This window comes from Lichenostomus cassidix, chromosome 8 (assembly GCF_008360975.1).
Source record: "Lichenostomus cassidix isolate B80296 chromosome 8, HeHo_3.0, whole genome shotgun sequence".
Lineage (NCBI taxonomy): Eukaryota > Metazoa > Chordata > Aves > Passeriformes > Meliphagidae > Lichenostomus > Lichenostomus cassidix.
Window position 1 is genome coordinate 18,915,976 of NC_139489.1, and position 24,143 is coordinate 18,940,118.

At 37.1% G+C, this 24,143-nt stretch overlaps 1 protein-coding gene across 6 annotated transcripts in view; it reads right to left on the minus strand.

Annotated features, from left to right (window-relative positions):
* COL11A1 (collagen type XI alpha 1 chain) overlaps positions 1-24,143 on the minus strand; it is a 157,735-nt gene that overhangs the window by 27,632 nt on the left and 105,960 nt on the right. For all 6 annotated transcript variants that reach the window (XM_085068224.1, XM_085068223.1, XM_085068221.1 and 3 more), the window contains 13 exons: positions 22,651-22,704; positions 20,503-20,547; positions 20,319-20,372; positions 20,187-20,231; positions 18,016-18,069; positions 17,120-17,173; positions 12,850-12,903; positions 11,811-11,918; positions 10,952-11,041; positions 10,612-10,665; positions 4,985-5,092; positions 4,393-4,500; positions 3,272-3,325 (listed from right to left, as the gene is read on the minus strand). In XM_085068224.1, the coding sequence (XP_084924350.1) occupies positions 3,272-3,325; positions 4,393-4,500; positions 4,985-5,092; positions 10,612-10,665; positions 10,952-11,041; positions 11,811-11,918; positions 12,850-12,903; positions 17,120-17,173; positions 18,016-18,069; positions 20,187-20,231; positions 20,319-20,372; positions 20,503-20,547; positions 22,651-22,704 (882 nt within the window). The remainder of the gene's footprint in view (positions 1-3,271; positions 3,326-4,392; positions 4,501-4,984; positions 5,093-10,611; positions 10,666-10,951; positions 11,042-11,810; positions 11,919-12,849; positions 12,904-17,119; positions 17,174-18,015; positions 18,070-20,186; positions 20,232-20,318; positions 20,373-20,502; positions 20,548-22,650; positions 22,705-24,143) is intronic.

Genomic DNA, 24,143 nt, shown 5'->3' on the forward strand with positions numbered 1-24,143 from the left:
TTCTCAAAAACTCAGATTTGCACATCTATAATAGACAACACTGGCATTTGTTAGAAGCTCATTTGTAATGCTTCAGAATAGATTTACAAGTGAATGTGAATCAAAATGAAAATTTTAAAAAAATATTTAAAATATCAAAACTTTAAATGAGATTTATGCAAAAAATCCCTCAACATTTAAAGCAGCATCTAAAAATCTATCTTTGGTTGGAACTCTTGTTATTTGGAGTAGTTTCTATGAAATTACTAATTATTTTTGCAATAGCACAAAGCTTATTTTGACCACCAGGAGAGATGAAAAAGTGCAAGTTCTTGCTGAGCTCTGGGAGTCACAGTCTCTTTGATATTGTCTCTTTTCAACAGAATGGCAAAAACCCAGTCTCTGCAAGGAACTTTTTTTCATTCTCCCTGCAGAATGATAACTAAGTTATATTGCACATAATTTAGAAGTCAGTCATGCAGATGTGATGGAATGAAGCTATCAGAGTATGGGAAGGCAAGACACTACTTTATGATGGCGTTTAAATGATGTGGTAGTTTGAATCTTGTTTTTGCAACAGTAGAGGAACTGGACTGATAAAGAGTGAAGCTAAGAAAACAAAAAACTTAACACCTGGCCTTGGCTAATTCTAGTCTATTTCAGATGCCAAGTTGCCTGCTTAGGCTTCAAATTCTAATTTAGAGGAGAATAATGCTGGGATTTACAGACTTTGCTATGGCTAAAATTAGATAATTGTACCCTTTATAGTGGGAATTAAATAAAGGGACTTTTTATGTCTTGTAGTCTATTTCTTTCTCTGGATTTTATGTATATTTCAGAACATTTTATTTTCTAGGGCATTTGAAGCATCAAGCTGTGTATTTCTTCTTTTTTACAACTTTATTTTTGTCACATACCTGATGGTAATACATGAATTAAAGCTTTCTAGCCTCTATGGTGGCATATCTAAATGAAAAGACTCTGAGGAATGCTCCAGCTGACTGGGACATGTTACCAAGAGAAAGGGATTTAGCATGCATGGATTTTTCTACACCCTGCAAGATGCTTCAATGTGCTCCTTCATTTCATTGCCTGTGGAATGAGGCCTACACATTTTTAAACTCATTTAAGAACCCATTTTGATGTAAAGCACTGTTGGAACGTACTTTGCAATTGATTAATGAGTTATTTGGATACATGGCCAGATTATTTTTTCCCATTGCTCTGGAGGACAAATGGAGAAAGACTGATCAGAATCAGGAAAGAATCTTCGGTTAATAATGGCAGCTGTGATAACTGTTGAGGTTTCAAAGTTCAAGAGAGGACAGCACATCAACAAAAAAATTGTGCTGTCTTAGCTAGAATACGCCAACATAGTTAGGCACAGTATTTTCAAACCCACACAAATAAATCTTTGTTAGTTTCAATGGGGAATTGAAGATGTTTCCAGCTCTTCTTAAACAGGAAAGATGAATCAGTTCTTTGATCAGGATCCTTGCTGTGATAAGGCTCTAAATGCCCACCAAGGCCTTTTGTGGGTGGTTAGATTGTAAATATCTACTCTTTAAGTCCTGTGACTTCAGAACTGGGTGTTGGAGAACCTTTCAGAGGTGACCAACAAACCTTTTCTCCCAGCCCCAATATACAACTGTCAGCATGTTGAAAGGAATGCAGATTTAAAATAAGCACAGTCTGAAATTGTCAAGGTTGAATGACTGCAACTGAGGGCAAATAGATTCAAACCATGTGACTTGAAGTGGAGTTACATTCACTTCAACTAAGCAGGCTGAACAGTGAATCCTGTATTTCAAGGGAAATGTGTGATATTCTCAAATGCATTAAACTTTGAGACTGAGAGTCCAGGATGCATTCTTGAATGATAATGCTGTAGACACTTTATTTGTAAAGCAGGTCTGCTGGAACATGCCCAAATGCATTAGTATTCACTATGGGAACTGTGGTCACAGTCTAATGCTCATCAGAACTAGCTATGCTAGATTATCTGAAGCAGTAAAATGCAGCATGTGTTTTTTTCCTGAATTTCTCTGATGCAAAGCATCTCTAATGAAGAGGCATATCAAAGGGGAAAACAGGATGTGCCTCTGATCACATGCACAGCCTGAAGTAGAACTGAATCAGAGGTTGGAACTAGCTGATCCTGAAGTTCATTTCCAACCCAAGCCGTTCCGTGATTCTATAATCTGTGATTTGCTTGGGTTTGTATATATCCTCCCATAAAACATCATCTGATAATATGTAAGCCATAAATTTGGTGTAATATTTAAAAGCAGTATACTGTTCTGTAACTTGTTAACATCAAAAATCACACAGTGTTTTCAAGATACTTAGCCTTAAATACCCGTGTGTTGAGTTCTGAGCTTTGATAACTGTGAATAGTGTTGAAGTAAAAGGGATCTTTCTACCATTACTTCTCAATTTTTTCTTAAGGAAAAGTATTCAATTAAAGTACCACTTCTGTACAATCATGAGATTGAACAGAAGTGAAAACATACCCTTTTTAATTTTTAGGAAAGAAACCATAATCAAATGGAAATAAAAAAAGCTAGTTTTAATCTTTCTGGCTTCAAATTTCACAGTGGAAAAAGCTTTCTTTTAAATTTCTGGCCTAAATAAAAAGAGGAAGGGCTTGAGCTTTAGAATTAATTTTTGAAGACTGAAAAATGTCAAATTAAAACAGTGGAAGCTGGGTTAGTTCTAGGTTCACTAATAGGCCTAGTGATAAATATGAAAACTTGTATAAGCCATTTCATCTGAGGTCTTTACTGATTTGAAATGTTGCCATCAGTTCATTGTCCTCCCCAAGTCTTAGATATCCTTAAAAAAGTTTAAAACTGTCTTCCTAGATTCCTCTACTGAGTATCCACAGTTTCCATCATCATGGTTATGAAGCCAAAACTGGATATATTCACATAATGCAGTCAGTGAAGTTAACTTCAACACAGTAAGAGAATATATGCAAATTCTTCATCTCTCCCAGTCCAAATGCAGAATGGATGAATTTCAGTGATATAGGAAGGGCGCTTAAGAATGTAGTTTATATTTTGTAATGATTCTGTAAGCTCTAGGAATATGAGCAATACTAAATACATGCCTGGCTCTATAAGTACAAACCTCTAGTGTTGCATTAAATGAACATGCTTTTGAAGGAAAATTTTAGGAGTGTGTCTTTGTTTCTGCTCGTTTATGTAACAAGGCTACCTGCATACTTCATGCATGAACACTTTTTATTTATTAAGAACAGATGTAATGGACAGAGGATTTTGCTACTCACGTTTTCTCCTTTGTCACCTTTACTACCTTTCTGACCTGGTTCACCGATTTCACCCTGTAATTGAAAGTTAAAAGTTAAACTTGTTTAAAATGGTCTCCACACTTAGCTGAAGTCAATATCACAGTATCTGTAAATGTTCCCTTTGATATGATTATTCTATGTTTTATGCTGCTGCTTCAAGTGTGAAAGCCTAAAGGGAGCAATTCTTCAGTGATCAATAATATGTCATATTAATCCAGATATTGAGTGCTGAATTGAAAAGGGCAACAAGACCTGGCTTTGAAGTACAGTGCAACTGAGTTCTAAATAAAGGAAATTGTGTTCCTCATGTCACCTTTGATGTGAACTTATAATGAAAGTACCCTGATTTACAGACTCATCTAACTGTTTATGACTGAACAATTGCTTCTCATTGGAGTGTACAGTATTTCAAAACTTCAAAATTATTCAAATCACCAAGAAGTCATGTTAGAAAATAATGTTTTCTTTATACAATAATAAAAGACAATTAAATTAAATCACAGAAAATACTCAGTGTGGGACAAATAACACTCATAAATCACAAAAAATCAATGTTGAAATCTTTACCTTTACCCTGTGCTAACTAACAGAGAAGTGCTGGATCAAGCAAATCCACCAGATGATCCTGAAAGGTGCTGTATTCTAAATTCTGCCAGAAGTCAACTGAATATCTCTGCTGTGCGCATAATTATTTTGACACCCTCAACCTATCAACAGTGGTTCTGAATCCCTGTATATTACTGAAGACATTTCATCTTCCTCATTCAGCACGCCAAGTTCCTAAAATAGGCAAAAATCAATTTTGGCATTATATGCCCCAATTTGTTTTGCCACACTTTCATCCTTGTTTCTTTGCCAGGATAAATGTTATTTTACTGGTTCTTTAACACAAATCCCAATGTTCCATGGCATCTGTCTCTCAGACATTTGGTTGTAGCAGAGGTTTTTAAGGGTTTTTTTTTGCAGTAGGCAGCAGGAATGTGGGGGAGGCAGGGATAAGATTTGTAGCTTCATCACCCTATTTATTATGAGGAAAGCTACAGAGAACTGTACTAACAGACCTTCTCACAGATGCACTACTGCTAATTATAATGATTCACCTTGTCACCGTCTTCTCCAGGAGAACCACTAGGACCAGCAGGACCAGGTAGTCCTACAGGACCCTGAATTCCATCACGTCCAGCTGGACCTTGGGGACCTTTTTCACCCTGGTTTTGAAGAAACAATCCACATTATGACAGGCAAGTAATGAAAACTTCAGGAGAGGGAGTCACATTACCAATACTAAATTAAAAGAAATCCACCACCCTCCAAAAAAAGCCCCAACAAAACTGAAAACCCCATAACAGAAAGAAAACTATCACGGGAAAAGAATATATAAGAGAATTATATGAAGTAATAATGGAAGCTGATGTCAAATACACTTCCACTCTAATACAGAGTGGCTGGGTACACAGTTTTAATGAAAGACTAATTTATATTCACTCCCTGCTGTGATAATACCAGGTTTAACCCCTCCTGGTCTTAGAGAGCACAATAATAAATGTTTTACTACATATTTTTTTTAAATCTTAAATGATTAGGTTGGGTATTCTGAGAATATGTATTGAACAGGCAAATGCTAGAGTGGGAACGAGTAACATTCTGGAATGAGTCAGTGCAGGATTGTTTGATGGCACTGTGGTTACTCACCGGAGCTCCCTTCTCTCCTGCAGGGCCAGGAGGCCCCTGAGGGCCAGGGCGGCCTGGCAGACCTATGGGGCCAGCAGTGCCTGCTGCTCCACGCTCCCCTGGTGAGCCCTGGAAAAGATATGAGGATAAGGGAGTTGGGAGACAGCCCTGATAACTGCTGGGGGTTTTCATGAGGCAAGTCCACAGGGAAACTGTTCATCAGGGCGAGTTCAGCTGGTTGAAGGCTGTGCGTCCATCACATGTGCAAGTGAAGAAAAGAGGCTGAAAGGACTAACTCAAAATTCATACACTGTATTTTTTTCATCATAATGAGAGTGTGCTTAAAACAAGTCTGTTTTCAAGAACTTATTTCCTTCTATGTTTTCAAAATACAATAACATACTGCTTTGATGAAAGAATATTCCCAATATCAAAATACAGAACTAAGCAACACCACAACCAAAATTAGTTTTGGACTGTTCTTTGCTGTGATGATCACATTTCTGCATTTCAATTCACCTTGGTAAAACTCCATTCAAGTATAAGAACTAATCTAGTGTGTTCTACAGAGGAGGTTTTTATGCACAGGCATCTTTAGATAAGGACAGATAAAGTTAAAAATCTAATATTACAAATTAAAGCTGAAAGGACAGGCACTATGTACCAAAAATCACTAAAACTGCATCTTTGTTTTCTGTCTTTTAAATAATTTACAATTTTTGCATCAATACAGTACTGTTAAAGATTTGTTTGCTGTACAATAATATTTCCCAAACTTTTCAGATTTACACCTTCGATATTGTTTGCAACATTTCAAAGTTATGATTGGTTAATTTCACTTTTTCAATTGATATATTAGAAGTGGGACGACACATCACGGAATCGAAAAGTAATAGGTGATGTAGCCTGAGACTCTAAGTAGCATTTTTTTCATGTTTAAGCAAGACCAAATTTGCTCTCTCTTAGACTTTGAAATTTTAAGATGCTTTCACCTAAGAGGACCCTATTTTTTTGCTTTTACTCATGACATACTTTTCCTGGAATGACCTCATTAGCATAACTGGTACTAATTCCATAATAAAGTGCTTTTCCCTCCAGATAACTGAGGCAGAAAAGAGTGCTGAATGGTTTCCTAAAAATATTTTAGCAAGTCCTTTCAGTAAGATCTAAATTTGCATGAGTGTTCCAACAAAGCATTTGTATGGAACTCATACGCGACTTTATCCTTCCAGGTGTTGGGGTTTTTTAAGTCTGGGTGGCTGCCTAAGTTTCTGTCCTATTTCTGTTATTTTAGTTCCTAAGGCTTCAGTGAACTCAACAAGAAAAGTCATTACCCTGCAGCCATACTACCATGGTCTCTGATCTTGTCAACTCTCATAAGCTAAACAATTTTAGGTCATCTCATCAGGAGGATGCAAGAACAGAGAGGAAAAAATGCAAATAACACATAGATCTTTCCTGTATCAGACAGCAGACACTAACAGAGGCCATAATTTCTAGTAGCTCTTTTTAATCAGCCAACTTTTCACATTTATCTTTGCATTTCACATGAGCTATGAACAGGGACTACACTTTCTGTTTTCATGGAACCACTCCTTTCTCTGAGAGAATGGCCTCTGAGCAAAGCAGAACATGTTAAATTATAGTCACAACTCAGAAGAGTATTTTAAGCAGCTTCTTAAGTCTGTTCTCTCTTTCTATGGTTGTCATCTTTTCTGGTCACTCTGCCCCGCTATGAAACAATCTCCTTACATTATGAAACCTGTGCTCTTGCAGTACTCACATCTTGGAATCTTTTTATTAATTTTTTTTTTGTTTTTATAACATTTTCTACAGAATGGAAGTGTCATGTTTTGTCCTGTATTGTCATTATACAGACTATAAATGCATTAGCAACCCTAGTTTAATCTCACTTTCTATGAGGACGTGTAATTATAGCTATTGTTTACATGGTAGTAGCAATACTTTTTACTGATGGTTAACAAAATGCTCAACAGGTGAAGATCCCCATGACTGTAAAGTGTTATCAGATAGATGAAGATAGCTCTAGATAGCTCAGTACTGATTAGTGTGTAGCCTACAGCTGGCTTATTCCGAGTCTAATTTGAGCATCCTATACCTAAATGAGCAAATGAAAAATGACTGCTTGACATTCCAAAGAGCTTTCTCTCATCAGCATTCAGCATTCCACACTCTAGCAGGAGAAGGGAAGAAAACAAACAGAAGCAACAAAGATAGCAGATAAAAGAGAATTGCTTAACAAAAACCCCACGATATAAAAACCCCACAACCCCCTCCCCACAGAAAAAAAAACCCCAACCAAATAATGAAAATATCCCCCTCAGTCCAGCAGAACCCCCCCTGCTCTGACATGCATTCATGCATCCCTTTTTTTGTCCAAATCCCTCTAAACAGAGTAATTGGCATGCACAGCATTTGGAGCAGTCATTTGTTTGGTATGCTTGCAGATGTATGCACCAGCCAAGTAAAGCTTATAATTGACTATATATGCTAGTTAGAAGCAATTGGCATTGGCAGGGAATTGGAGGAAAGTCATCCAGTGGCATGAATTCTCTTCCTATTACAAATGGCAAATGAAGACTCCACTACAATTACACTGCTGTGTGTAGCTGCTGTTGGCTAAAAATAGATGGGAAAATATTTTAGGATTATTTAATGATCACGGTCTGCTGTGAGCTTCTGTGAAAAAAAGCAAACAATTGTGGATTAATTGTGGTGCTTGAAGGTGCATGGAAACCTAGTATTAAGGGCACCTATACACCTTTTTTCACTGAAAAGTGTTTCAAGATAACAAGTTAGTAATTAAAGATGAAACAGATAAAAATTCCACTGATGGCTCTTGGAATACTTTAAGGGAAACTTGGTCCTGTTTGTACCTCAAGTGGCCTGCTTGCACTACAGTGAACTCAAAATAGATTTTAAAAAATGAAAAATTTTGCCCTTCAAACTCTCCTTCAACTCCTGGTACCACTACATCTATTTATTAAAGACTGGAAAAACTATATGCAAAAAATTCTCAGTCTTCTAAGTGTTTCTTTGTATGACTGTTTACCTTTGCAGGAAGAGTTCCCCAACAGGAAAGGATTTATAAACTGATGTCCCTGGTAGTGTGCTCCTGACACCCATACTCTGTGTGTTTCTGGATTGTAATTAACGATGATTTCAGTCTGGCACTGAACTTCCATTAGCTGGGGAGTATTAATAGGTTTCCTGGATTTTCTCTATCAATTTAGTTTCACATGAAAGGAATACTATTCATGAGCTCTGAGAGAGCTCCATGATTTTGAACCAAAGGATGGTAACTGAGACAGCCTCCTCAAAAATGCTCTGATGTTTTCAAATAAAACACTAACTTATACACACCCTGTAAGAATTAGAAAGACATGGATCATCTCCATTTAAATTCAAACATATGTATTTCAGAATATAGACAACTATCACTAAATAAGGTGTGTACCTTTGCCTCACATCTTATGTGATGTTATCTTTCTGAGGAACCATGCTAGGAGTGGCACAACTCCTGTGTGGACAATGCTGTCTGGCAAAGTGGGCTGTGTCAGCCATCAGGTTTGCCTTGCTGGCTGCTCTGTGCATGCTCAGAAGGGCTCTGCTTCACTGCACCTGAGCTATCTGCTTCAGAGTTCAGTCCAGCCTTAGGGGCTCCTTCAACAAGAAATCAAGGCATGACCTTTAGATGGAAGAGACTATTCTGGTCTATGCTTTCTTGATTTTGATTCACCTTTTATTTTAACATTTCAGGTTCTTCAGATGGGTAAGATGATATCCCTTTTGACTCTCCCTACTAGATTCCATTCCATTCCATTCCATTCCCAGCTACCTTGTTTTGGTGCCTTTTGGGAATATATATACATATATATACTGCACAGCCTTAAGAACTGTAAATTCAAGTTCTTGTTTTAAAGAACACGCACTTAAAGGCATTAAGAATTCAATAACTATTTTTAAGAATTCAATTCCAAAGTATTACTTGTACTACTAATACTATGTGTGTCTTTTCATCCTTGTTTAATGGATTCTAATCTGAATATGAATTACAAGGACATAAGAGAGCTGCATTGTTGAAGTACATAGAAATTCAGCTCCTCCATTACTTTTTTTTCTGAACAAGAATAGCTGTGATGATTGATTTTTTCTTTTTTTACTTCAATTGCACTGAAAGGAAGAAAGAAGTTGACAAGATCACTGTCAAAATCTACACAATTCACATTTGGGAATAACTGTACCATGTTTTGAATACCAGTGCACCCTTGTAGAACTTCTTTGCATAAAACATGACAACAGAGAATAGCTAACTTGAAGCATGCTCTCCTATTGAGCTGAAAATGTCGAGAAGGAAAATTACTGCATGACATGATTTTACAGAGCTGTACAAAGGGCACACAGCAGTATTAGGTTTGCATGGCAAGGTTTTGGTAGCAGGGGACTACAGGGCTGACTTCTGTGAGCAGATGGCAGCTTCTCCTATGTCCAATGGAGGCCACAGCAGCCAGCCCCAAGATGAACCCACTACTGGCCATGGCCATGCGGTGAGGCCATCACTGACAGTGGTAGAACCTCTTGGATAATGTATTTAAGACATGGGGAAAAATAGAGGGGGAGCAGAGATCCACCTGCAGCCCATGGAGGAGCCCATGCTGGAGCAGGTGGATGCCCAAAGGAAGCTATTACTCCGAGGAGAGCCTACACTGGCACAAGCTTCTGGCAGGACCTGTGGCCCTGTGGAAAGAGGAGCCCACACTGGAGCAGGTTTGCTGGCAGGACTTGTGACCCCCTAGGGGACCCATGCTGGAGCATTTCATGAAGGACTGCAGCCTGTGGGAAGGACTCATGTTGGAGAAGTTCATGGAGTACTGTCTGACATCCGAGGGACTGTCCCCACACTGGAGCAGGGCAAGAGTGTGAGGAGTCCTCCCCATGAGGAGGAATGACTGGCAGAGACAATGTGTGATGAACTGAGGGCAACCCCCATTTCCCAACCCCCTGCACTGCTTGGGGGCAAGATAAAGCAAAAATCAGGAGTTAAGTTCAGCCTGGGAAGAAGGGAGGGGTGGGGGGAAGGTGTTTTAAGACTTAGTTTTTGTTATCTATCCTACTCTGATTTGACTGAAAATAAATTAAACTAATTTTCCCAGTCTGTTTTGCCCATGATGGTAACGGATAGCTGATCTCCTTGTCTGCATCTGGACTCACAAGCCTTTCAGTGTCTTTTGTCTTCTCCTGTCCAGCTGAGGGGCAGTGACAGAGCAGCTTGGTGGATACCTGGCACCCAGCCAAGGCAAACCCACCACAACAGCATGAGTCTGTCTACCAGTCACTATCCATAGACTTCTCCACTATGGAAAATGTTTCTCATCTCAAAACCAATTTGTGTAAGTGAAAGTATTAAGCAGCAAGTAAATGTCATAACTAAATCTGGTGGCAGAAGGCTTCTGATATTCTCAACCTTCACATTCCTTTGATGTTTATTAGTATGGATACTGAGTAGAAGTCTGATCTGTCTGCTGTTTTACAGACTGTGTTAATGGAAACACCATGGCATCTAAAGAAGAAAAAAGGTTATTAGGTAATATTGTTTGTATTTCTATAAAATTATTATGTTTAGTTACCATTGGGCCAGGTGGACCCTGTGGGCCTTCCCCTCCTTTCAGACCAGCTGGACCCTAAAAAATGGAAAGAGAAAAAAGCTTGCTATTAAACCGGAAAGTTCAAGAGTAATTTTTGCAACACATATATTAGGAAAAATGTAAAGATCCAAATAAACAAACATGAATAAATTTCTTTTTTCTCATATAGCCAAAGATATTTAATAATCTTGGATGCTTGATGTCTGTTCTCTTATTGCATTTATTTTAAACACAAGAGAAGACTTTGTGAAATAAAGGAGTTAATATTTTCTTTCTTGCATTTAGAAATATCATGCCAATTGCTCTAGCACTTATATCATACCTGAGCACCTGGAAGGCCTCTCTCTCCAGGGAAACCACGAAGACCTGCTGGTCCATCTTTCCCAGGAATGCCTTGAGGACCTGGATCACCCTGGGAAACATATTACATTTTGATTAAAAAATATATTTGAAAATTAGTTGTACAATGAGTGATGAAAATGAACTACCAGATCCTAGTTATAGAAATGAAAACAAAGATTGTGCCCCCAGCTATTCACCCACTAATGCTTTTATCAGTACACTAGTCTATGGTTAAATTTATAATGAATTTTGACAAAATACAGTAGTAGTTATGGAATACAAATAATGAAAAACACAACAAGATGTAAAAATATGTTTAAATATACAGTCAATAAACATTTTTGATACCCATTTATAATAAAAAATGACTAAAATTACATAGTAATTAGATAAGTAATATTTTTCTTGTTCCCCTATGGTGGCCAAAAAGTAAGCATGGAGTTACATCTAGTCAGTGAAATTCTCTTTCAGTCTACTACACATCTGACTTTAAATGCCAATGTGCAATTGTCCACCTTGGAGTGAACACGTTTTTACTAAGTATTTCTATATAGAATGCATAGTATGTGCAATAATTTTTTTTTTTTTAGTTTTTAAGCTTTTATTACAAAAATATTAATTATTGGCTCAAGAGAATTCTCATTTTTTCAGTGGAAGCAGACACAGCTCTAAATTTGGAATCTTCCAGTCTTCCAAGTCCTTCTGGGTGAAAGGTGTCAATCATGATTTTATGCTGTATGTTCTGATTTTATTCTGCATGTCTGCATGATGATTTGAAATGTCACATTGTCATCAATTTATCTGTCCCTTCCAATTTGTTCCCCAGAGGCACATCATACCTTAGCACCTTCTTTTCCTGCAGCACCTGGGAGGCCTTGTTCACCTGGGGGTCCAGGAGGACCTGGATGACCTCTTTCACCAATTGGTCCAGTCTCACCAGTAGGACCCTAAGCACAAGAGTAAAACCTCAGTTACCTGAAGTTATTTCATGTCTTGCGGGGTGTGGGAAGAAATGAAGAGCAGATTCTGAATATCCAGCTGTTACATTACCAAACAGTATTACCATTGGTTAGCATACATTCCTCACCTTCCCTCCAGGCAAAGCTGACTTACAAAATATCTTTGTCCTATAAAATAAATCTTGCATTGCATTTTGCCTGCAGACACGTCTGTACAGCTTCCAAAGAGTGAAATCCTGACCTTGTTCCTTAAGCACTGAAGCTTTAAAACACAGTGCATATGGGGGAAGGTTACAAAAAGGACACGGGAGAGAAATCCATGTACTATTCTTGTCTCAAAACACTTCTGTACTGTTGTTTTTTCTGAATAATAGGAATTGTAAGGTAAGAGCATTGAAATATCTCTCTTCAGATTCACTGGCAGAAAATTCCACTGAGGGAAATAGCTAAAAAGCTCCAAATGCTTGATTAGGTTGCAAATTAGTAGGGTTAGGTCAAACGAAATTTTGATAGTTTATCTCTCCACAGTCTAAAAGTTACTGAAAATTGTTTTCTATCAAGAAATTCACATTGCATTGTTCTGTCTAAAAGATTTAATGGTAGAGAAATCTGTCTTGACTTCTGTGAATAACCAACTTTCATAAAAAAACCCCAAAACATCAACAAAAACAACAACCCAACAAAAAACCCATACCAAAACAAAAAAAGGAAGTGAAAAGGAAACCCAAATTTTTTTTTTTTGTGGAATCACTGATGATTACTAAGTATAGCTTTCTAATACTGTCATACAACTTTTGTTACAAAAGTTAATATAACCATTGACATGGTCCTTTAAATACAACAAAACCAACTGCCTTATCCTTTATATCACCATTAAACATTGGTCTTATGAAGTTAACTATGAAATTAAATTATGTACCTGAGGGCCAACAACACCACCAGGACCAGGAGGACCAGTTTTTCCTTGAAAACCCTGTGAAATAATTATAGAATATTACATTACCCCAGATGAGTTATACAAGAGCAAAATTCACATCTGTGTTGAAGGGGAGAAAGAGAAATTCTCTTTCTGTCACCAGGATGTCACACATTCCTTGTCACAGGGAATGTCACACATTCCTTGTCTTCAAGAAATAAAAAAGAGAAGTCCTTTTTGCCTGTGTATGGTTAGAAATGAAATGCTGATTAATCTCTCTTCCATCTCTCAGCTGCAATCTCTCTGAGGTGGTACAGCAGTAAAAATTGCCATCAGTTTTACAGATCTCTCTAGGAGAACTTGATTAGATGAGTTTGAATGCATAAGTGATGCAGCTAAAAGACAGTTGAAAATACACTTTTACATATGTGTATTATGAATCATAAAGCCCAACATAAAAATGCTTTTTAAAGAAACACACAGATGGTGGATTAAGTTAGAAGGGCATTAAAGATAAAGTGGAGGTGAGACAAAAAGATAATGAAAAGAAATAAAGATCCAGGCAAGACGAAGGTTATATAGAAATGGTAAAAAAGGCAACATGAGTGCCACAAAAAGAAGGAAGCTAATGAGAAATTAATGTGATGTCAAAAACAGAATAGAAAGGAAATATTTTTGCGACAGTTTTTTTGGACATGGGCAAATTTTAAAAAAATTTTATTTTCTAATAAGTGGCCCCAGACTTTGGGCCAAAATCAGTCAATAAACTGAATGAGAACGCCAGTTTATAACAGCACTGTTTAATGCATCTTTGAATTATGCTAAATTATTTCTTTCAAATACTGGAAGATTGTTGGACAGTGCATTTCTGCTGTGTCACATTAGGGTCCTAAATACACAATATTGCCCACCTAACAGTCTGTGTCTGCCTCCTACTCTGCTCACCTGTGTAAAAGCAAAGGCATCACCTGGCCCACATTTTTTCAAATATTAGGCCCCACTCAGCTTCTCTCTGGGCACAGTCTGACTGATGCCCTATTTAATCCGTTCCAGTTTAAGCTTTTCTACTTTCCTCAATCTGATTCTATTCTGGCTGCTAGCCAGATGTTACCATGGTTCAGTTTAGCCCCACTCTCTCAGACTTATGAAATGATCCAGATGAAAAAAAGAAAAAAAGAAGAAAAAAACAAAAAAAAAGAAAAAAAGAAAAAAAGAAGAGAAAGAAAAATGTACCCCTTTGTTCTAATGACAGAAAATCAGAAGTGCTACAGATGGAATCATTCCTGTATCCCTTATCTTACACAATAAAAGCTTTTTCTGTAAGCCTGTTCTAAGGAAAGACAGAGTGTTGAACATCACACACTTACTGAAAGTACCTTGAGAGGACCCACTTCTCCCAGTTTTGCAGAATGTATTGATACTTCGTTTCTTAATGCTAGTGATGGGGTAACTATCCTGCTTGCTGTCTTCTGTCACAAGCTTATTTATTCCTACAGATCCAGATTTTTTAAAGATGTCATAAGCAAAGGAGATTTCAGCAACAACTACTCAAGAAGACCTGAACCTTCCATGGCTTCATCTAAAATACTTAAAAATAAAAAAATTACACTTATGTCTCACGTGAGTGTTTTGAAATGCCAAAGTAGCTTCTATTTTTTTTGTTAATTTCTGTTAAAGACAATTTAATCAAACTGGATTTATTGTAGCAGAAAGAAGGTACTCAATTAATTCTAATAGATGACACAGCTACTATATTTCTATTTTATCTTTTCACAATCATGAAACACTAAATTCTTCCATAACAGCAGACAATCCAGCAATCTTTGCTGTTGATGCCTCCTGCCAAACTGAGATTGACATCACTAAAATTTATAATCACTTCTAAGGATGAAATGCCATAATATTGGTTTTCAGTATATAGTTATTCCTACATTTATATTCCAAATTTATCCTATTACTGCTCCTATGTCTGGAATTTCAACAAACAATGTCAGCTCTTCAAAGTGTATATTTATTACTGGGGGAAGAAGTTGCAGCCTCTTCCCCACTAATGGTTGCCTCAGTTGCTGTCAACACATGATTATTATTCCACAAACAAGCTGCAGAATGCAACCTGGGAATCTGGCTCTCTAATTTGTTGAGCTTGACTATGTCTCTTATCCTAATTCCCTAATTGCTGAAATGCCCATATGCACCAATGAACTTTACTAAGACATGTGTCTAAATAAGAAACAGAATTCTTAATACTCTGATCTACCAGTGAGTGCAATGAAAGTTTTCTGATTTATACATTTTTTTAAAAACCTGAAGTGGATATGTTCATCAGGAAAAGAAAGTCAATAACCCTGCTGATTGATTTAAAACTGTCTGGTTTTCTACAAAAACACATATATGAGAACCCATGGGGGAAAAAATATTTTAAAAATATTTTTGGCACAAGTTTACAAATACACAGGGCAGAAAACAATGCTAACGAAAAGCTGCATTTACTCCTAAGTTACTCAAGTTTTTTTATCAGTTGAACCCTACTAAACCCAAACAGATACAAAATTAGAGAACCATAGCACTGACTGAGTCCTGAGGGACTTGGTTCAAATTTCACACATTAGCAGAGCCCATAGTTTCATTGCATTTAAAATATTTTGTTTCTATTCATGAGTGAAAGCAAGAATAATCAGAATGGTTGAGGTTGGAAGGGATCTCAGGAGTGGTTTTGTCCAACTGTGCTGCTGAAGCAGGGCTGCTGAGAGCTAGTTGCTCAGAAATATATCCAGTTGGCCTTTGAACACCTCAGACGGAGACTCTGCAGCCTCTCTGGGTACTCTGCTGGGTCACCCTCACAGGGAAAAAACATTTCTTGATGTTCAGATGGAACCTCCAGTGCTTCAGTTCATGCCCATTGCCTTTTGTCACTGGGCACCACTGAAAGGAGCCTGGCTCCATGGTCTTCACAGCCTCCTTTCAGGTATTTCTGTTCTTGGATAAGACCTGAGCCTTCTCTAGGCTGAACAGCACTACTCTAGCTGGCTTTGCTCACAGCAGAGATACTCCAGTCCCCTAATCACCTTAGTGGCCCTTTCCTGCACACTCTCCAGTAGCTCTCTTGCCCTGAGAAGCCCAGAACTGGGCACAATGCTCCTGGCCCCACCAGGGCTCAACAGAGGGAAAATATCACCCTGCTGCAGCACAGGATGCTCTCTGCTTTCTTTGCTCTACTGGCACATTACTGGCACGTTACTGGCTCATGTTCAAACTAAGGGGAAAATAGTAACTTTTTAACAGCAGACTAAAGAACAAGTTTGAGCTTCCTGCATTGTAAACAACGATTAAAATTTATTCTTATGGTATACAACACCAGTCTTTGCATCATTGCAGGGGAAAAGAACAAAGAAGTAGTTAATAATGTTTCTCTCACAAACAAAAAAGCCATGGTCATTAAAAAGCACTACAATGTCACAATGCTACAGTACTAGCAGAAGAAAATAGAGATTTTCAGAGTGATGTGTTACTCCCAGCTCTGTGCTCCTCCTTCCAGCAGTGGTAGTGACTCAGCAGTCACTAACAGATTTCCAGCAAAGCTGGAACCTGAACCACATTCTACATGCTGGGAAAATTTCTCTCTAAATTCATTTATGGCTTTCTCTAACTCTGAAAAATCCAAGTGAGAATTTTCATTCTATAGGGGAGTATGAGTAAGGTTTTGGCACTATAGAAACTATTGGGCACTTTAGTTTTTTTCAAAGACGATCCAATTAAAATAATTACCTATTATTTTTTTCACTTTGATGCCAGAATTTATTCATTGCGATTCTTAGAGCAGTTACACAGCTTCAAAATTTGGTTTTATTTTAATAGGTTCAATCATTCCTGATCCTACTTTGCAAAGGTCTTGGCTTTTCAGTTTTCTATCTGCTTACCATTAATAACGCTTTTTTTTTTAGGTTACTATTTATGGTACATGGCATTCAGTGAGAAAAATACTGTATAGTAATTGTCTGAAAAATCTTAATCTGGGTATTAAACTGTTTTACTTCTATTGACTATTTAATCTCATTGTGATGTTGCTAACTGGACATAGCAAAGAATAACCTCACAGTTGTATCGTGGGAGCAAAAGAACGCTTTCTCATGCCCAATCTACAAGAAAAGTACAGTTATATAACCTCTTGGTGCCAGCCTCTTTCCCTTTTCCCTGTTGTCTCTATTTCTTTAGTTTTGATCACATAATGATGACCTTCAGGGCAACACTAACACAGCAGAGCACATTTACTTACAGTCTCACCCCGCTGTCCTGGGTGCCCAGGCAAGCCATCTTTTCCAGGTGGACCCTGAAATTATAAAATACATAAATCAAACCATTTATTTCAAAAAAAAGTGTGCGATTAGCTGTCAGAATCTCTGCTCTCTGTTTATTTCTAGACTAGCCTTTGGTAAATCTTACCTGCTCCTATATTAGCAAGCTAGGACTTCAACAACATTTTTTGCTTGTGTCTTCCCTGATGTGTCTTAATTTCTTGGAGAATGACTGTTGTCAAATGCAAACATGCTCAAAATAGATTTCTGTAAATTCAGAAATCATGGAAAGTCCCTATATTTCTCTTGCACTTTTCTTTGGTTAATGACTCAATTAACACAGATCTAAATATTAAAGGAGTATTTGATGAAATTTCAGGTTTTGGAATTGGAAATAAAAGTAACAAACATATGGGTGAAAAATAATCACAAGTGGTTTGATGCTTTTGTACTTCCCATGAGCAGAGGCACACCAGAAGAGCAGCAAAACTAGTTCGGGGGCAGCTCAAATGTGCTATTACTTCTATAAATTTCTGCTTCTAATGAATGCCTCCTTCCTCTTCATTTTGCCTCAGTGAATCAATTGTTCAAAGAAAATAAACAGCAGCAAAGTAGTATTTTGCCCTAACTCGGTGTGTCACCTGGTCACTGGCAGGACATACCAGAGTTGCATTTTGGTGGGTTATTCTGAATGCCTTAAGAGATGCACCAATGGCTGCTTTGAATATGTGAATTCATACCCTTAAGGCTCAACAAGGCTATTTGTAATCTATACATAAACCATCCCCTACATAAATTTTCAAATATTCCCTTCAGAGGCACTGTATGAAAATGAACATTCCTGTTGTTGCACATACTTAATAATAGAGATACTTACTGGAGGTCCCTTTGGTCCGGGGAATCCAACAGGTCCCTGAGGCCCTTGTGGTCCCTGGATTAAAGGCAACAAGACAAGTAAAGTTTTACTCAAGCTGCCTTGACACTGGACTGAAAAGTTTGTTTAGTTCATGAAATACATGATCTCTGCAGATAATGTCTGGATTTAAGCACAAAACCTCTGCTACATTGCAATAAATATTGGTAGCAACAATGCACATGCACAGACATTGGGGGGATTTCCTGAAAGCAATAGTTCTTGTGTAGGAAGGCAGTAAAAAAAGAGGAAAGCTACTTATTTCAACTATGTTTGCATCTTACCCCTAAAACTGTGCATAATAAAGTAGGAACAAACTGTGAGTTAGAAGCACTGTTCTATGTTGCACAAACCAGAAGATTTAGTTAATAGTCTGGTCATCTTTTTAAACTTTCAATCAAACATTCATCTTTGGCAATTCTTAAACTCTGACAATATTTCACACCAGTATAACAGTTGAAAACTCCAAAAAGAATAAACTTTCCAGAATTACCTGGGATTAAATACAGCATTTTTACTATCATGAAAAATAGGGAAAAAGGGAGGAGCTTTATAGAGAAAAACTAATGAAATTGACTCAGTTACTGTACAAAATATCTGAATGAAATTGGTCACTCTCAGAAATTGGGCTATAGGAACACAACTCCAAGTTTTACATTTAAGGGCACCTCTTTTCTCACAAATTTCCCCTGTTCTCACATCTTGAGGCTTTCTAAGGAAAAAGCTTTACATTTTTTGTTTCATTCACAATATGACTTGCAGGGTTCAAGTCAGTGGATTGATGGATTATGTGAGAAAAAGCACTAGAATACTAACAGCATGTTATCAAAATTACATTTTCATTTCTGTTATTTAATTTTATTTTAACAGTAGCTAACAGGATAGATTATTTATTATTTTCATGTTTGGTAGCTGAAATAGTCTCAGACGAATGGAAATGACAGTTTTATTTTTTGGCTGACACTTACCCCTATTGGGAAGCAAATAGATACCTCACACTTATATTACACAAGTGATGAGAGACATGGAGCTCTGCAATTCTTCATCTCTTTGCCTTTATCAGTTTCTCTCCAGGGATGCCCTCATCTTGGATTGATCTGTTCATTGTTTCAGTACCCCCACAACTTCTCTTCCTTGCAAGCTCTCCGAGCTGTCAGCAGCTCCTCCTTCACAAGGATCTGCTGCTCCCCTTCTGGTACTCTGCCTCTGATCCTCCTCAGTGTAAAGCAACCTACATTTCCTTTCTTGGACTATGCCTAGTTCTCTCCATCCCACATCCTAGTTTATGCCAAAAAAAAGTGACATTATGGAGCTGGGGAAAATGCACAACGAGCTCCCTCTTGAAGAGGAAGATTCCTAGAAAACACTGGGACCTGGGTGTGGATACCAGGAGAAGATCTTTAGGCCTCCTATATGAAAAACATTAGCAGATTAATGAAACATGACAAAAAAGAAAAGTTTCTTGAGCTTTGCAAAAATACTTTAGCAGAAAGCTCATCCATTTTAACTGACTTGGTTTGCAAGTCCTGCCATTACAACTATGATTTATTAATACTGTTTTTCTGTATTCTGCTGTGCAATGAGCTGACTGTGTACTGGATTTGTGTATTGATTGGTAAGATAATAGCAAGCAGAAAATTTTGTTTTAGAGAGAACAATAGGATTTCTGAAGCATGCAGAAAATAGGTTGAAGGGAGTTCTTGGCTGATCAGAACAAAAAACCTCAGCTGCTTCAACACAGAATCTTCTGGAGGTGGCTTGAGAGTTTGCATATCCAATAAATGGGCAGTAAACTGCAGTAAGTGGGGAATTCTGAAGAGCCGAAGCTGGTGAGTACACCTGTAATTCTCTTGGATATATACAAAGTGCATGGATATAACACAAAGTGTGTATGCACTCTCTGTGTCCTGTATGTACAAAGCTGAGCTGCAGATGGAAGAAGCTTTCAGCAATCTTCAGCTACCCCATTCATAAAATTCATCACCAGAACTGAGCTTTTGTTAGTTCTGGTTACTCTGGTGAAAGGAGCACAAAGATATGAGAGGGAGAGCTGAAAATAAAACAACCCTCCCACTTTAAAATCACACTCCTATACGGTGGGAAAAACAACAAGTACCAAGATAGCTTTCACGTACCCTTTCACCTGGTGGACCAGGAGGACCATCATTGCCTGAAGTGCCCTGGAAAGGAAAGACAATGTGTTCAAGGATTTACATTTATTTAAAAGAAACAGTGTAGCCAGTCTACACAGCATGCTTGACAATTACCTTTGGACCTGGTTTACCAGTGGGACCTCTGGGACCTCTTGAGCCTCTTGGACCCTGTCAATTTAGCACAGATGCACTTGATGATAAATATTGGATACTATAATCTAATAAGAAAAAATTGTTCAAGTATAGTGGAGTCAATTTATAGACGAAAGCTTATAGATTTCAAATCAAAAGATCTTACTGTTGGTCCTCGCTGTCCTCTGGGGCCTGGTTTGCCATGCAACCCCTGTAAAGAAAAGTTCACAGAAAACATCTTAGCAGACAGTCTATTTGTCAGATAAAGATTTTTACCGAAGTGGAGGCAGAGTGCAACTCCCTTAAGTTTAAACGTTATTTTATCTTTAACTATCTACTTTGCATTTCAATTTACAGAATCATGATCCTTGATAAAATTGATTATCTTTTTGAGTTCACTGGGACTTGTGGCTATATGCACTAAATTTGCCTGAGAGTCAGATTCTCTCAGGGGCATTAGAATATTTCAAGCTACATTAAAAGAGTATTGAAGATGGCACACAACAAGCAGAGTCCCTCTGCAGTAGTCTAAAGGCCTTGGCATCATGACCAATGTAATAACAGCCTCAAAGTTCCCAGGTTCCTGTGGACAGCTCCACAGGTTAATGGAGAAAAGAAAGGGCAAGTCTCTCTTCATTTGCAACAGAAATGAGGACTGTAATTATGCATAAAATTATGCACACTTGACAGAGATACAGAACTTGCCAGAATACTAGCCCTTAATTATTTGCCTTAATGTATCTCCCAATCATATCTTTAGGCTCTGTACTGGAATTGCTGTGCATTGCAATGCAAAGAATCTTAAAATTCAAGAGAGAATTCTTCAGGTAGAGGAAGGAACCTGATGGCTGGTATTTTCTAATCTCTGAGGTAAACAAACCAGCACCAAAAATATCATCAGAGATCCTTTAGCACAAAGCTTGTTTTTATTGCAAACCAATTAAATGCACACACCTGTTTCCTTGACAGGCTTTTTTCTCCTTTTTTTTTTTTTTTTGGTTGGTTTTATTTAACTTATCAGAATAAAAATTGTGTGTTGTTTTTGAAATGCTACAGAGCCTGTGATCTTCTCAAGGACAGGGACTGTCTTTCCTAGTACTTGCATGCATGGCACCATAAAACACAATAACCCTTTAGGCAAGATTAACAATAATATCTGATTCTCATTACCAAACCTGCAGTTAGGGTCTCATTGATGATCTGCATAAGTATACAAGCATGGTATTTAATTATGTGGTTAATACCCTAACTGAAATGAAAGATTTATGAAGGCCTGAAAACAGATCAATTTGATTAGATTTTCATAATTTTAAGCCTGCTGTTTGATCCTATCATTTTGCTTCTTTTTTTCAATCCACTGTCTTTATTAGCAGCTGTCTCATTTTTGCACAACACAGATGAACTGAGCATTGCTTTATTGCTTGTGCCTGTACACTCATATCTTTCTTTTAACTAAAATAATACAAAAATTTAAACCATACATAAGTAATGCAAGTGCATTATATGGATTTCATATATTTAATATTAAAATAATGAATTTCTGCTTTAAAGAATAATAATATATGTTACCTGTCTGACTTGATGTTGCTATCAGCTACGAATTCTGACTCATCTCTTAATTTCACCATTTTTCTAACATATCCTGCTATGTTCTACTCAGCTTTAGAGATAACAGCACAGTGACTTTCTCTCTAATCTATTTTTAATTGTTATAGTTTGAAGAACATAACAGATTTCCCCTCACCCACTTCAAGCAAACAAAGCAGCAAAAGATGTAATTTTAAATTTTTTTAATATATGTAATAGTACATGTTGTTCATCTTGCCTGGTATATTTTGCCTTTTTAAAGCTAAGCCTATAAAAAAACCCCTTATGGCAAGTCAGAATATTTATGGAACACAAGTTGAATTTCCTTGAGGGCAAATTGCATGGTAGCAGGATAATTCATGGGACACAGGAAAATAGTTCTTGCCAACTCACTCAGCTATAACTGTCCAAAAAAAAAAAAAACAAACCCAAACCCTTCAGCAAAGGTGACTTTTTTCCCCTCTTTTTCAAATTATATAATTATGGCAGTATGTACAGCAAGAAAGCATCCAAGTTCTTGTATATTTAGATTAATACCTTAAAGAATGGCAAATAGTGCCTCGGTATGTCATGTTTTACATGAAGTTAGAGATCCATCTTAAATGGGAAAAGCTTGGTTTTACAGTTCTTTAGATAGTAACTTGTATCCTTAGGTTTCAGTGATTTTCCACAGCACTGAATTTTAAAAGTTAATCAGGTGTTGTTATGCAAGAATGAATTATCATACCCTTGCACCTTTCTCTCCATTGGCACCTGGAAATCCTGGGAAACCAGTTGAGCCCTGTGTAAGGAATCAGTGCAAATGTCAGAGGATATCAATAGCAAAACAATAGTATAGCTAATATTTAATTGACACACAAAGCACAACCCCAAAGTCATGTATATTGTACATGAGAAACTTGAAAGTGTGCAACTGTAAATAAACTGATGAAAGCTGTAAATAAACTTACCATAATGCCTTGAGTCCAGAGTGCATTAAAAAAAAAAAATCAATGCATAGAATGGACATTACTTGTCACCTTATTAGACAATAAAATGTTCATTAAATCTGCACCATTTTTTGAAGTAGGAAAGTAATAATTAGAAACAGCCCGCTAGAAATAACTATCATAATGAACACAAACAAGGCCTTGTTGCCTCACAGTAAAATAATTACTTTTAAAAATAATTCAAAAAAATTGTAAGGTTTTGTCACATCCTCTATTCGCTTTAATGAGCTGTAAATTAATTACTTCAATTAATTACTATTCTTTATTCACTGTAAACCAAGCACTGGACAGTTTCATTTAACTGATACATGCAACTCATACATAAGCAGAATTTATGAGATTATCTGAATTGAAACTGCTCCCAGCTTTATTCCTCCTTCTCGTTTTCTCCCCTTTCCTTCTGCTAACTGCCCAGTCTAATGGAAACACTACTTTTCTTCTTTGCTTTTGGCATACAGCTTCAGTGGGACAGCAGACCTTTTACCTGCCAAGGTGTTAATTTTTCATAAGGAACTGGGGATCAAAGAGATGATAGACATGATAAAATATACTTTTAACTGACAGAGGATGAAAATGAAGAGAGGGTTTGGTTTGGTCAGCCACTAAAATTTACTAGCCAGACTCCATGCTGTCATAATGCATCTATGCAGCTTGCTATTAGCATTTTAGTGGCATATAAAAATGATATAGCAAAAAGCTAAAATATCGTTTCTTGGTGCTCTTCTTTGAAATGTTAGTAATTTTTTCCTTTTTTTTCCTCTTGTTCTTACTCATGTTTTTCCTCTAATGAATCTTGTTTTACATAAACATTTAGGGGCAGTACAACTCCACTAACACAGATCCTAATGAAAGCCTTACTGATATTGACTAGTGGAAAAAAAGTAGTATTTTTCTTTCTTCCCTTTTCTTTTATATTCCTTTTCTGTTAATTTTCTTTCTTACTTCTTAATTCTTCATTAGTTATAATTTTATGTAAGAATAAAACTGAAAATTCAAGTCTTTCAAGCCCAAGTCCATTCTTTAAACTTAAAAGGCTGGAAAAAAACAGACCAACTGATGGGGCACTAGTAGTCATGACTTGGTTGTAAATATCTTACATGTACAGTAGTTTTTGCAACTGTGGTAATCAAGAGGGACTGGATTGGAGAAAAAAAGCATAGTGACAATTATCAGATAATGGCAGTACTTTAAGAACAATTCTTAGAAAAAAAATAATGAAAAGCAAGTAAGT